Source organism: Phyllobates terribilis, unplaced genomic scaffold, assembly GCF_046119375.1.
Source record: "Phyllobates terribilis strain yellow unplaced genomic scaffold, ASM4611937v1 Scaffold_1__5_contigs__length_1240528914, whole genome shotgun sequence".
Taxonomy (NCBI): Eukaryota; Metazoa; Chordata; class Amphibia; order Anura; family Dendrobatidae; genus Phyllobates; species Phyllobates terribilis.
The window spans coordinates 335,252,455-335,267,367 of record NW_027362761.1 but is presented as its reverse complement, the minus strand read 5'-3'; the positions used below and the strand labels follow the sequence as shown (position 1 = coordinate 335,267,367).

The window sequence follows — 14,913 nt, the reverse complement described above, 5'->3', positions numbered from 1 at the left end:
TTTGTACCTAGCCGGACACAACAATATAGGGAAGCCCTTTTTTTCTTAATTATTCCATGAATTTCATGAAATAATTAAAAAAAAAAATACGTGGGGCTTCGCCCTATTTTTGTGTCCAGCCAGGTACAACAAGGCAGCTGGGGGCTGGAATCCGCAGCGCAGGGAGGCCCAAGCTTTCTGGGCCCCACCCGCTGCAAATTGCAGTCCGCAGCCGCCCCGGAAAATGGCGCGTTCATAGAAGCGCCATCTTCTGGCGCTGTACCCAACTCATCCAGGGCCCTGGTGCGGTGGCTCACTGGGTAATAAAGGGGTTAAGGCCAGCTTGGCATTATCAGCTGGCCCTAAGCCCGAAATTCATGGGGTCACGCCAATATTAGACATGACCACCATGAATTTCTAGTAAAGTATTTAAAAAAAACACAAACACCCAGAAAAAGTCCTTTAATTGAAATAAAGACACAATTCTTTATTGTTCTAAATTAAACCATACTTACAGTCACGCCCATTCCAGCTGAAGCCAACGATCTCCTGCAATAAAAGTAAAATAATAAAGCAACCTCATCCTTACCTTTCCATGGTTCCCAGGACAGCTTCAGCTCTGCTACATCGAGATGACAGGCTGGACCGCAGCAGAACGCTGCCATCCAGCCTGTCATCCCGCAGACACTGAGAAGCGCAGGCATCCAGATGAGCCGAGGTCATGTCCAATGAACTCAGCTCACCTCATGTACGTCACTGACAGCGTGGGAAAATTCTCCTGCACTCAGCACTTCAGCGTGAGAATTTTCCCACGCTGTCAGTGACGTGCATGAGGTGAGCTGAGTTCATTGGACATGACCTCACCTCATGTATGTCACTGACAGCGTGGGAGAATTCTCACGCTGAAGCGCTGAGTGCAGGAGAATTTTCCCACGCTGTCAGTGACGTGCATGAGGTGAGCTGAGTTCATTGGACATGAACTCGGCTCATCTGGATGACGTCACAGAGAGACACTGAGGAGCGCAAGCATGCCTGCGCTTCTCAGTGTCTGCGGGATGACAGGCTGGATGGCAGCGTTCTGCTGCGGTCCAGCCTGTCATCTCGATGTAGCAGAGCTGAAGCTGTCGTGGGAACCATGGAAAGGTAAGGATGAGGTTGATTTATTATTTTACTTTTATTGCAGGAGATCGTTGGCTTCAGCTGGAATGGGCGTGATGGTAAGTTTGGTTTAATTTAGAACAATAAAGAATTGTGTCTTTATTTCAATTAATGGACTTTATTCTGGGTGTTTGTGTTTTCTTTTAACTTTGACTATGGGGTTAGTAATGGGGGTGTCTTATAGACGCCTCTCCATTACTAACCTGGGCTTGATGTCAGCTGGCATTATAAGCTGACATCAACCCCAACCCTATTACCCCCTGCCACCGCACCAGGGCAGCGTGGAAGAGCGAGGCTAAGTGCCAGAATTGGCGCATCCTATGGATGCGCCATTTCTGGGGCGGCTGACGGCTGGTGTTTCTAGCCTGGGAGGGGGCCAATATTCATGGCACCCTTCCTGGGCTATTAATATCAGCCCCCAGCTGTCTGCCTAGCCTGTGCTAGCTATTAAATTAGGGGGGACCCCACGTTATTTTTTTTGGGGGGGTTCCCCCATTTTAATAGCTAGTAAAGGCTAGGTATTCAGCTGGGGGCTGATATTAGTAGCCTGGGAAGCTCCGTGGGTATTACCCCCTTCCCAGGCTTCAAACATTTGCCCCAGCTGTCTGCTTAACCTCCGCTAGAGCCTAAAATTAAGGGGATCCCCACGCCAATTTTTTTTTAAATAAATCCTTTATTTTAACACTAAATGACAAGTACAGTAATCAACACTGTCACTGTACTTCATATATATGTGACTGACATGTTTCTATCTATCTAATCTATGTGTGATTCTCTATTCTTTCTATTCTAAATTGTCGGGTACAGATGCTGAATTGCCGGCCGGCTTTCTTAAAGAGACGGTGCATGAAAACACTATTATTTTTTTAAATAAATCCTTTACACTAAATGACAAGTACAGTAAGCAACACTGTCACTGTACTTCATATATATGTGACTGACATGTTTCTATCTATCTAATCTATGTGTGAAGCTCTATTCTGTCTGTTATAAATTGTCGGGTACCGCTGCTGAATTGCCGGCCGGCTTTTTTAAAGAGACGGTGCACGAAAACACTAATATTTTTTTTAATAAATCCTTTACACTAAATGACAAGTACAGTAAGCAACACTGTCACTGTACTTCATATATATGTGACTGACATGTTTCTATCTATCTAATCTATGTGTGATCCTCTATTCTTTCTGTTATAAATTGTCGGGTACAGATGCTGAATTGCCGGCCGGCTTTCTTAAAGAGACGGTGCATGAAAACACTATTATTTTTTTAAATAAATCCTTTACACTAAATGACAAGTACAGTAAGCAACACTGTCACTGTACTTCTTATATATGTGGCTGACATGTTTCTATCTATCTAATCTATGTGTGAAGCTCTATTCTGTCTGTTATAAATTGTCGGGTACCGCTGCTGAATTGCCGGCCGGCTTTTTTAAAGAGACGGTGCACGAAAACACTAATATTTTTTTTAATAAATCCTTTACACTAAATGACAAGTACAGTAAGCAACACTGTCACTGTACTTCATATATATGTGACTGACATGTTTCTATCTATCTAATCTATGTGTGAAGCTCTATTCTTTCTGTTGTAAATTGTCGGGTACCGGTGTATGCCGCTGATGAATTGCCGGCTTTTCATGTCATTCTACATTATTCTTAGTTGTTTTCCTTCATGTAGAATTAACCTACAAGGAAAGAAAGGGTTTATTTTCATTCCGATATTTGTGTCCCATTGACTTGCATTGGTTTCCGGTATCGGAATCGGCGATATCCGATACTTTTTGGGTATCGGCCCGATCCAATCCGATATGATATTTCCTGATATCGGAAGGTATCGCTCAACACTAGTTATAAATTAACCTCATAGTGCCCTTAAATACCGGTTGGAGATTAAATAGTAATCATTGTTTGAATTTTTATTTTATAAATCAATAATACCCAAGAAAATAAGAAACTTTGTAATATACTGTATCTTATCAGAGAAATCTGCTACTTTCTTCACCTGCATTGATCTTTCACTCTCAATTCATAGGTAAAATGTGTAAAATCTGTATTCAGTGAAGACATTACTGAGATAAGAGATGACAGCTGGTGTTTTTAGGTTAAGTTCCCATGATGAGTTGCAGAAAAGTGGATGGGATTTATAGAAATCTCATGCCCACTGTGTTTTTTTCTTACTCAGCGTAAACTGACCTGTTCAGTAACATCAGCAACATGTCTACTTTTCTTGTTTTCTGTGCAGATGTTTTCTATAGAATTGCATAAGATTTGTGTTCTTAGTGTGTATCTGCTGCGGAAACGCATAAAAATGCAAATAATCCGCATATGACAGTATCAATAAAACTTTGTCAAAGTCAAATACTGGAAAGCATCAAACACAAAGCCGGTTTATTTATAATATGACACGGCAAAAAGAGACATAAACTGCAACATCAAAAACACGATAAAATTGCATGCAAAAAAACACATTGAAAAACTCAAGTAACCTAATTTACCTAACAGGTTGTAACGGGTCTGGGAGGTGGAACCTCAGAGCAACTATACAAAGGGGCAGTCCTTGTAAGGAAGCGGGTGGCTCCCAGGGAAGGCGGGCAGGTAGTCACGGCAAGTGACAGGGACAGTCTCTGGGTAGAAGGGCAGGTAGTCACGGCAAGTGACAGGTACAGTCTCTGGGTAGAAAGGGCAGGAGATCACGGCAAGTGACGGGGACAGTCTCTTGACAGGCGGATGGTCACGGAGCGCTCCCAGGTGAGTGGGCGGGCAGATCCATAGACAGACTGACAGGAGTTGGAAGGCAGACTGTCGGACCGCAGGAATGCAAGCAGATAGACAGGAATCAGGTAGGTATCCAGCAGAGATCTGGCAGGTCACTGGCAGGTATCTGGTAACGGGACCTGAGGGCTGAAGCAGAGTTGATAGGCTTTGCAACAACATTGCTCGGGCACCTCCATTTTGGAGGAGGTGCCTTATATATGGTGAGGTCCTCCGGCCATTGGCCGGGGACTCCTTTGGACGGCGCGCGTGGCCTCTTTAAGAGAGGGGGAGCGCGCGCGCGCGCCCTAAGCACAGAGGCCGGGAAGCAGCGCGCGCTGCAAGCAGAACGGGAGGAAGACGCCGGGCACGGAGCGGAGAGGTGGGGGGAACGGCGTCCCTGCCTAGCAGGAGGCAGGGACGCCGACGCTACAGTACCCCCCCTTTAGGCCCCCCCTTTTTTAGGCCAGACAGAAATTTATCAAGGATGAGCGGAGCATGGATGTTCTCCCGGGGCTCCCATGTTCTCTCCTCAGGACCAAACCCCTTCCAATCCACTAGAAAAAAGGTCCTTCCTCTTACCCTTTTGGTGGCCAGAATGTTCTCTATCTCAAACTCGTTTTCAGCGGAAACCGGAGCAGGAGGCGTACCTGTAGACTTGGAAAAAGAGTTAAGTATCACGGGTTTGAGTAGAGATACATGGAAGGAGTTAGGAATCCGCAAATTGGCCGGGAGTTTCAATTTATAGGCCACCGGGTTGATTTGTTTGATAACTTCCAGTGGGCCTAACTTGTAGGAAGGAATCTTGAGCCGCACATATTTGGACGAGAGCCAGACCTTATCTCCAGGACAGAATTGTGGTGGATCCAGACGTCTCTTGTCAGCCTGTTTTTTCATCCGCTCGGATGACTGAAGAAGTGCGGATCTGGTACTTTCCCAAATGGAGGAAAATTCGTTAACGAGAGATTCCACAGCCGGATTGTCCACCGAGGCGGAGACGGGAAACGGGATCCGAGGATGCTGACCGAAGACTACAAAAAACGGGGATTTGGAGGAAGATTCGCTCTCGTGATTATTGTAAGAAAATTCGGCCCACGGTAAAAGATCCACCCAGTCAGAATGGTGAGCATTAACAAAGTGCCGGAGGTAACTGGTTAAAATTTGGTTGATCCGTTCTACTTGGCCATTAGACTGTGGGTGATAAGCAGAAGAAAAGTCCAAGGTGACCCCCAGCAGTTTACATATGGCTCGCCAAAAACGAGAGGTGAACTGAACCCCTCGGTCGGATACGATGTGGAGAGAAAGACCATGAAGATGGAAGACATGATGGATAAAGTCTTTAGCTAACTCTGATGCAGACGGGAGACCCGGCAGGGGAATAAAGTGAGCCATTTTGGAAAAGCGGTCAGCGACCACCCATATGACCGTACAACCGGCAGAGACAGGGAGGTCCGTTATAAAGTCCATAGCTATATGCTGCCACGGGGCTGCAGGTACAGGAAGAGGAAGGAGACGGCCAGCTGGCAGATGTCTCGGAACCTTGTTGCGAGCGCAGGACACACAGGCTGAAACAAAGTCTATTACGTCCTTGTGCAGGGTAGGCCACCAGTAATGCCGGGTAATAAGCGGGAGGGTCTTTTTCTGACCAGCGTGGCCAGCTAGCTTGGACGAGTGTCCCCAGTGTAGAACCTTCTCACGATCAGGAACAGTTACGGACGTCTTACCGGGTGGAAGACGATTTAGATTCACGGGGGCCACCTGCATTACTTTGGCGGGGTCGATGATGTGTTTAGGCTCCTCATCAAGATCAGAGACCAAAAAGGATCGGGATAAGGCATCAGCTTTGATGTTTTTGTCAGCCGGGCGAAAATGAAGAATGAAATTAAAACGGGCGAAGAACAAGGACCACCGGGCTTGGCGCGGGTTAAGTCTCTGGGCACTCTGGAGGTAAGCCAAGTTCTTGTGGTCCGTGCAAATTATTACCGGGTGAAGAGCCCCCTCGAGCAGGTAACGCCACTCCTCCAGTGCCAGCTTAATGGCCAACAATTCTCGGTCTCCTATAGAATAATTGCGCTCAGAAGAGGAGAAGAGTTTGGAGAAGAAGCTGCAAGTTACCATTCTTCCGGAAGACGACTTTTGGGTAAGTACTGCTCCGGCTCCGGAGGAGGAAGCTTCGACTTCTAGAAAGAATTGTTTGTTGCCGTCTGGACGATGCAGCACAGGGGCGGAGGAAAAAGCTCTTTTTAAGGAAAGGAAGGCCTCCTCTGCTTCGGGCGGCCATTCTCTAGGAATAGCGCCCTTACGGGTGAGCGCCGAGATAGGGGCAGTCCGGGAAGAGAAATGCGGAATGAAGAGGCGGTAGTAGTTGGCGAAGCCCAAGAACCGCTGAATAGCCTTCAACCCCTCTGGTCGGGGCCACTTCTGGATGGCAGACAGTTTCTCAGGGTCCATTTGTAGGCCGGTCTGAGAGATTATGTAGCCCAGAAACGGAAGCGAGGTCTGCTCAAAGAGGCACTTCTCATATTTAGCGTAGAGGTGGTTCTGCCTGAGCCTGAGCAGGACCCGACGAACGTCCCTCCGGTGAGTGAGAAGATCCGGAGAGAAGACCAAGATGTCGTCCAGGTACACCACTACGCAGGAGTAGAGAAGGTCATGGAAGATGTCATTGACCAACTCTTGAAAGACGGCGGGAGCGTTACAGAGACCGAAGGGCATTACAAGGTATTCATAGTGGCCGTCCCGGGTGTTGAATGCCATCTTCCATTCATCCCCCTGACGGATACGGACCAGATTATACGCCCCACGGAGGTCCAGCTTGGTGAAGATTCTAGCCCCCCTCAGAAGGTCAAATAATTCAGAATGAGCAGAAGGGGGTATTTATTCTTCACTGTGATCTGGTTAAGGCCTCTATAGTCTATACAGGGACGGAGTGAGCCGTCCTTCTTTTTGACGAAGAAGAAGCCTGCTCCCGCCGGGGAGGTAGATTTCCGGATAAATCCCCGGGCCAGATTCTCCTCAATATATTCAGACATGGACCGGGTCTCAGCAGCGGACAAAGGGTAAATACGCCCACGGGGAGGAGTAGCGCCGGGCATCAGGTCAATTGGGCAGTCGTATGGTCTATGAGGGGCTAATGTCTCTGCTTCTCTTTTATTAAAGACGTCCGCAAAAGACCAATAGGGAACCGGTAGGCCGGGTAGATTGGCTGGGGTAGGAGAAGGACGAGCAGGATGAACGGGAACTAAATAAGTCTTATGGCAGTCCTGTCCCCAGCAAAGAACTTCTCCGGTCTGCCAATCAAGCACGGGTGCGTGTCTCTGGAGCCAAGGTAGGCCTAGCAAGAGGGCGTGAGAGAGTCCAGGCAGAACATGGAAGAAGATGCTCTCAGAGTGCAGCATTCCCACCTGCAGAGTTATGGATTCGGTGATGAGTTGGATGGGATGAGGTAAGAGGCCCCCATCCACGGCGGCGACAGATAAGGGTACAGCCAGAGGTTTGGTGGGAATGCGGTATTTCTCTACCAGGGACTGAGAAATGAGATTTCCGGCAGCTCCAGAGTCAAGTTGAGCCAGTTCAAAATAACGGTTCTCCCCGCAGATGATAGAGACCGACAGCATTAGAGATGAAGAGGGTTTATTTCTGTCTAGGGCGACCTCTCTGAGCGATCCTAGACACAGGCGTTTCCCGACCTCTCCGGACAGGAACAGATCCGGTGCTCCTTACTGCCGCAGTAGAAGCAGCTCCCCTCGGTACGGCGTAATTCTTGACGTGTCTTGACCATCTTGGTCTGGTCGACCTGCATAGGCTCGGGTGAGTGCGCCGGGGGAGTAACGGAGGAAGTGACGGGTCTCTGGAAGGTAGGGGCAAGGCGTGGAAACCTCCTCTCACGGGTGACCTCTTTGGTGCGCTCCTGGAACCGGATGTCAATTCGGGTGGCAAGTGTAATTAAGTCGTCGAGAGTGGTAGGAATGTCCCGACCGGCGAGTTCATCTTTAATACGGCCGGACAGACCCTCCCAGAAGACGGACACCAGGGCGTCATTATCCCAGGCAAGCTCCGAAGCAAGGGTACGGAACCGTATGGCATATTGGCCCACGGTGAGACTTCCTTGGCGGAGGCGTAGCAGAGATGAGGCGGATGAGGTCCTCCGTCCTGGTTCGTCGAAGACCTTCCGGAAAGCCGAGAGAAAGGCTGGCAGGTTGGACACCAGGGGGTCTCCTCTCTCCCATAGAGGATTTAGCCAAGCCAGCGCCTCCCCCGTGAGATGGGACATGATGAAGGCTACTTTGGCGCGGTCGGTGGAAAACTGGTGTGCCAACAGTTCGAAGTGCAGAGTGCACAGGTTAATGAAGCCCCGTGCCTGACCAGGATCTCCGCCAAAACGAGGCGGGGCGGTGAGGCGGGGACCGGGAAGAGATGCCATGGAATTGATGGGAAGCGACGCTGCCGGGGTAGGAGTCGTGCGACTGGAAGCAGGTCCCGAAGAGGTAGTCAGTGTGTCCAGGCGGGAGTTAACACTACGCAGGTGGCTCAAGATGGACTCCTGTTGGGACCTCTGACGGGAAAGTTCATGACATAGGTCCCAGAGCGAGGGAGCTTGGGTGCCACCGGGTTCCATGGCCTGAGCAAACTGTAACGGGTCTGGGAGGTGGAACCTCAGAGCAACTATACAAAGGGGCAGTCCTTGTAAGGAAGCGGGTGGCTCCCAGGGAAGGCGGGCAGGTAGTCATGGCAAGTGACAGGGACAGTCTCTGGGTAGAAGGGCAGGTAGTCACGGCAAGTGACAGGGACAGTCTCTGGGTAGAAGGGTAGGAGATCACGGCAAGTGACGGGGACAGTCTCTTGACAGGCGGATGGTCACGGAGCGCTCCCAGGTGAGCGGGCGGGCAGATCCATAGACAGACTGACAGGAGTTGGAAGGCAGACTGTTGGACCGCAGGAATGCAAGCAGATAGACAGGAATCAGGTAGGTATCAAGCAGAGATCTGGCAGGTCACTGGCAGGTATCTGGTAACGGGACCTGAGGGCTGAAGCAGAGTTGATAGGCTTTGCAACAACATTGCTCGGGCACCTCCATTTTGGAGGAGGTGCCTTATATATGGTGAGGTCCTCCGGCCATTGGCCGGGGACTCCTTAGGACGACGCGCGTGGCCCCTTTAAGAGAGGGGGAGCGCACGCGCCCTAAGCACTGGGGGCCGGGAAGCAGCGCGCGCTGCCAGCAGAGCTGGAGGAAGACGCCGGGCACGGAGCGGAGAGGTGAGGGGAACGGCGTCCCTGCGTAGCAGGAGGCAGGGACGCCGACGCTACACAGGTGCAGAAAATCTGCAATATAAAAAAGGAGGAGGAGGAGCTAGAGGCAGACGCAGCCTTTCTACTGCAAGTTCAATTGAAATGACAGTTACAGTTCTCAATAGGACCATAGAGTCAGATATGCATGTGTATGGGAGAATCAGAATCAATTCTCAGCCCTCAGCTGTTATATGTGTCTCGGTTTTCCTCGAGGTTCTGCTTCAAGGACGTACCCGAGGAATGGGGAGGGCTGTCCACTAGGAGAACCATTACAAAGCGTAGGGATATAGTTTACACCATTCAGAGTATTATATACAGTGGGGAAAATAAATATTTGATACACTGCCGTTTTTGCAAGTTTTCCCACCTACAAAAAATGCAGAGGTCTGTAATTGTTACCGTAGGTACACTTCAAATGACTGCCCCTCGTCACTCTCTGCAAGGAGAAAAATTACCCCTAGATATCGGTCTGACGCTTCTCATCCAGCCAAACCAGAACTCACACTTTGCACTGACGAGGTGCAGTACCCCGAAACACAGTGTCTGCAAACTGAGTTTCTGGTCTTGGCTTTTTATCCTAAGTCATGTGATAAGGCTCGTTAAAGGGTCACTATTGACTTTTAGGATTGCTACTTCCTGTAGGTGGCACTAGAGTTCTAGTCCTCTTCCTCTCTGAAGAGACAATTTGCATATTTTCCAGAGGAGCATTGCGGCTTTAAAAGTCTCCTCACCTGACATGCTTAACACGTCACTCTCTGCAAGGAGAAATATTACTCATAGATAATGACGAGAAACACACAGCCAGGGAAACTAAGGAGTGGCTCCATAAGAAGCACTTCAAGGACCTGGAGTGGCCTAGCCAGTCTCCAGACCTGAACCCAATAGAAAATCTTTGGAGGGAGCTGAAACTCAATGTTGCTCAGCGAAAGCCCCGAAACCTGAAAGATCTGGAAAAGATCTGTATGGAGGAGTGGGCCAAAATCCCTGCTGCAGTGTGTGCAAACTTGGTCAAGAACTATTAGAAACGTCTGTCTTCTGTAATTGCAAACAAAGATTTCTGTACTAAATATTAAGTTCTGTTTTTCTATTGTATCAAATACTTATCTCATGCAATATAATGCAAATTAATTATGTAAAAATCATACAATGTGATTTTCTGGATTTTTTTTAGATTTTATCTCTCACAGTTGAAGTGTACCTACGATAAAAATTACAGACCTCTGTATGTGGGACCTCTGTGGGAAAACTTGCAAAATCGGCAGTGTCTCAAATACTTATTTTCCCCACTCTATTTAACAGCTTAGGATTAGCCTACTAGTTGGGAGGAGTTAGATCAGATAAGAAGGGGAATCACTTCCTGCTTTAGTCAGTCGAGGAGTGTCAAGTTGTCAGTCAACTTCAGAGTCAAGTGCTAGTGGAGGAGAGTTCAGTCAGAGAAAGTCCTCAACAGTGACGGTGTTTGACAGGTTCCAAGGCAGTGATGCAGCAGTGGCAAAGGGGTCCTGTCAGTGCCCAGTCTCCAAACAATATGAGGGCACATCTTAAGTCTCGTGCGAATCCCGGGGCAGTCTTTGGCCTAGCGCTCAGAAGAGGCATTGGGTGCCATGTCTCTGTTTCCCCTGTGAGGAAGATGCTGGTCGGGTCCCAATGAGAGGGAAAGATGTTGGGTCTCAGGGAAGCTGTTATGCTGGTGGACGGTCCCTGGCACCAACTGGAGTTGTGGAGGCAGGGGCAGGTTGGGCATAAAGGATTCAAGGACTGATAGTACACTGAACAAAGGGAACAACATCTGGTGGGTATTCTGTCTCACTCTGTGTGCCACAACCCGCATGTATCCGAATTGCACAGTAAAACTGAACCTCTTGAACCGGACCTAAGGTCTCCTGTCATGTGACAAAACGCTTAAAAAAAACCACCTGCTATACATACAAAACTTTATTAGAAAGATCTTAAAAAAGGGGGATTAGAGCAGCTGTATCCCTACCCACCCTTCCGTTTGACTAACCGCTGCTCTAAGCCCCCCCTTTTTAATATCTTTCTAGTAAAGTTTTATATATTTCAAGTAGGTGGGTCTTTTTTAAGTGCGTTGTTTGATTTGGGACCCTTATAGATATTAGAATTGTTGTGGTTTCTCCTGTCATGTGAGCAGCTGAATCCAGTCCCATGGACGGGGAGTTAGGCTGTGTGCCCACGTAGCATTTTTCAAGCGTATATGCTGCGGAATTTCCGCAGCGTAAACGCTTGAAAAACGCATGTATATTCGCACCCCATGGTCCCCAATGGGATTCCGCAAGTTCTATGCACATGCTGCGGATTTTTCCGCAGCGTTTATGCCGCGTTCAAAAATCCGCAGCATGTCATTTAATTTTGCGTTTCCGCAAGCGGAATTGCCTTTGTCCAATGCATAAAAAACGCAAGGCAATTCCGCATGTGGAAAACGCGTGATAAACGCGCGAAAAATGCGCGATAAACGCGTGCGGAATTCCGCATGCGTTTTTCCGGGAGAGGACTTGCATTTATGCAGCAGAAATTTTCTGCTTCATAAATGCAACGTGGGCACATAGCCTTAGGCTATGTGCCCACAATGCAGAAATGAAGCAGAAAATTTCTGCAGCATTTCTGCATCTCCCTGGCAAAAAAACGCATGCAGATTGTGCATGCATTTTTCCTGCAGAATACATGCGGAATACATGCGGATTCACATGCGGATTCACATGCGATTCCGCATGCAGATTGACAAGTGCTTTCCAGGCGATTAGCATCACTTGGAAAGTGCTTGACAACTAGGTCACACTATATAAATCCATGCAAACAGCATGGATTTATATAGTGTGACCGTAAAACAATGCTTAAAATAAAGCTATACTTACCCCCGATGCCTCGGCGTGTGCTGCAGCGCTCGTTCCTGTCTGGTTTCCGGCTGCCGGCATATCGCGAGACACAGCGGTGAAGGGCCTGCGGTCACATGACTTTGACGTCACCGAAGGTCCTTCAGCGCTGCCGGCATGCAGAGAGAAGCCGCCGGACAGGTGAATATAAACTTTATTTTTTATTTTATTCTTTTTTTTACAGGTACAATGGTACCCAGGTCTGGATGAGAGTCTTCTCTCCTCCAGAACTGGGTACCATCCGCACATAGAGACGCATAGAATCCGCTTGATCAAATGTACAGACGCGCATTCTATGCGTCTTAATGCAAGTCAATGACGGCGCTTCCGCTGCGCTTCCGCAAAATTAATGAACATGCTGCAGATTTATGAGCGCTGCAGAAACGCTGCGGAAAAATCCGCAGCATGTGCATTGACATTGCGGAATGCCATTGGGGACCATGAGGTGCGGATTACCATGCGTTTTTGATGCGTTTCCGCTGCGGAAATTCCACAGCATAAACGCATGAAAAACGCATCGTGTGCACACAGCCTTAACAAGATCTCCCGAACTATAAGTGAGCACAGAAAGAATTCCACACCACATCACAATCAAGTCAGATTCCTGTTTAGAAGAGGAGTTTCAGGGCAAAGAGAACTCAGTTCCGGCCCACAGCAACCAGCCCTGTACCCCCCTTCACAGGCAAAGTTCGATCAACTGTGATTCGTATTATTGGAAAATAGAACTATTTAGGAACCATAGCAATGTCGCAGCAAAGTGGCACAAATACTAAGGCGCATAGTGCAAAAAAAGTCACCAACGCCCTGCTGACTCAATAATTACTTAGATCTAAATCTTCTAACTGTGCACTCGGACCTTCATTGTATGGGTTTCCGTGGCCAAGCAGCTGCAGGCAAGCCTTAAATGATGAAGCACAAGCCAAGCCTTTGATAAAATGGTGAAAGGAACGCCGCCACTGGACTTTTCTATCTGGCAGTCTCACTTACTTGACTCTAATGTTCCAACTTCAAATTTTAGTGGACGAGGGATAACGCTATGGGGTTGTTTCTTAGGGAAATCATAATTTTTCAGCTCGTCTAGATAGTTTGGATAATTGTGTACTGCCAACTGTGGGAACCATTTAGGGAAGGCCATTTTCTCATCTAGTATGTCTGTGGCCTAGTGCACGAAGCAAGATCTACAAAGGGATGATTGAGTGGTCTTAGTGTGGTAGAACTTGACAGGACTGCACAGAGCCCTGAGCTAAAGCCCCTTGAAAACCTTTGTGGTGAACAAGAAAGAAGATTGCATATAAGGTCCAAATGTAGTGCCTGACCTCACAAATGCTCATCTGGATGAATAGACAGAAATTCCCACAGACTCACTCTAAAATTTTGTAGAAACTCTTCCCAGAAGAATGGAAGCTGTTTAGCTGCAAACATGGTAACAACTCTATATTAATGCTGTTTATTTAGAATGAGATATCATAAGAGCTCCTTTAAGTGTATTTTGTTGGTGTCCCAGTACGTTTCTCCACGTAATGTACATATTTCCCACATACCTGTAGACATATAATCTCAGACTTAATTCATTTAACTTTGCATTCTCTGTATGATCTATTCTATGAGACATCAGGTTTTGATTCCCTCTTACCTGGTTCAGGTTGGGAAATGAAATAGTTTGTGCTGGTTAATATTATAACAATAATAATAATACTTGGACTAATGTTTGGTTTTCTCCCTTTGTATGTTTTTGCAGCTGCCATGCAAAATCATAGCGATCTTGCTGCATTTCTTCTTTCTAAGTGCATTTGCATGGATGCTCGTGGAAGGTCTTCATCTCTACAGTATGGTTATCAAAGTGTTTGGGTCAGAAGAGAGCAAGCATTTCTACTATTATGGAATTGGATGGGGTATGTGCACACTTACAATATGTAGTTGCAAACTATAGTAAAAATATTACTGAAAATGTGATTTGTCTGAAATTATTTTGTATGTATAGTGTATACTAACCAGTTTAAGACCAGACCATTTCCCTCTGTTCCTTGCCAGATACATTTTCATTTTTTTCATTCATGCGGCTTAAAGAGCTGTTAATTTTTTCTCGTATTTTTTATTTCTTTTTTTTCATTATACATAGGGCATCATTTTTATGTCACTGTAATACTTTCTCTTTTTATTTTTTTATTTTGGGTGATATTGGGTGATATCCGCAGAAAAATAAGGAAAAAAAGTATGTGTTTTATCATTTTTTATGGCCACAAAGGACCTTTGAGGGGGCATTTCAATATTTCTATAATATTATTTTCATCTAATTTTTCTTGTAACTACAGTTACAGGGGCTATGCGCACAGCAGAGCTGTCTGGGTCTCCTAGGATCCAACAGCTCCTGTTATCTTCCTATACACTGTGACCACATAACCTGCTGGGTTCGGAGGAGAAAGTGCCATCAGCGCTCCTTATTATTGCATAGACAGTGCTTGGTTAGCAATGAGTAAACAGCGATAGAGAAGGCACAGATGATAATAATCTGTTTGGGCCTATTCAATGGGGCTTGTAGCTGTACTACTATGCAGTGATGTTTTGGAATGTCACTGTAGAGTAGGAGCTGGACTAGCCAAAAATTTTAAGTTTATGGGCAGTCTGGAACCTTTAATACCTTTAATGTATTAAACAATACCTTTTCTTATTAACAGTAAGAAACAGTTCTCTCATGAACTTCTTAGCCGTAGAACCACAAGTCCCAGTAATATCCCCTCAACAACAGTTCTCTTAAAGATTCCTTAGTAATGAATCCACAAATCCCAGCATGATGTACTCAGTCCTTGATGCAGCATTTATCTGGTCAAACTTTGATCCAGCTTGGGG

The 14,913-nt window shown here is 47.1% G+C and overlaps 1 protein-coding gene across 5 annotated transcripts in view; it reads left to right on the top strand.

Annotated features, from left to right (window-relative positions):
* The window catches only part of ADGRD1 (adhesion G protein-coupled receptor D1), a 1,511,981-nt gene that overhangs the window by 915,925 nt on the left and 581,143 nt on the right, over positions 1 to 14,913 (top strand). For all 5 annotated transcript variants that reach the window (XM_073676103.1, XM_073676100.1, XM_073676102.1 and 2 more), the window contains one exon: positions 13,805 to 13,958. In XM_073676103.1, coding sequence (XP_073532204.1) covers positions 13,805 to 13,958 — 154 coding nt within the window. The remainder of the gene's footprint in view (positions 1 to 13,804; positions 13,959 to 14,913) is intronic.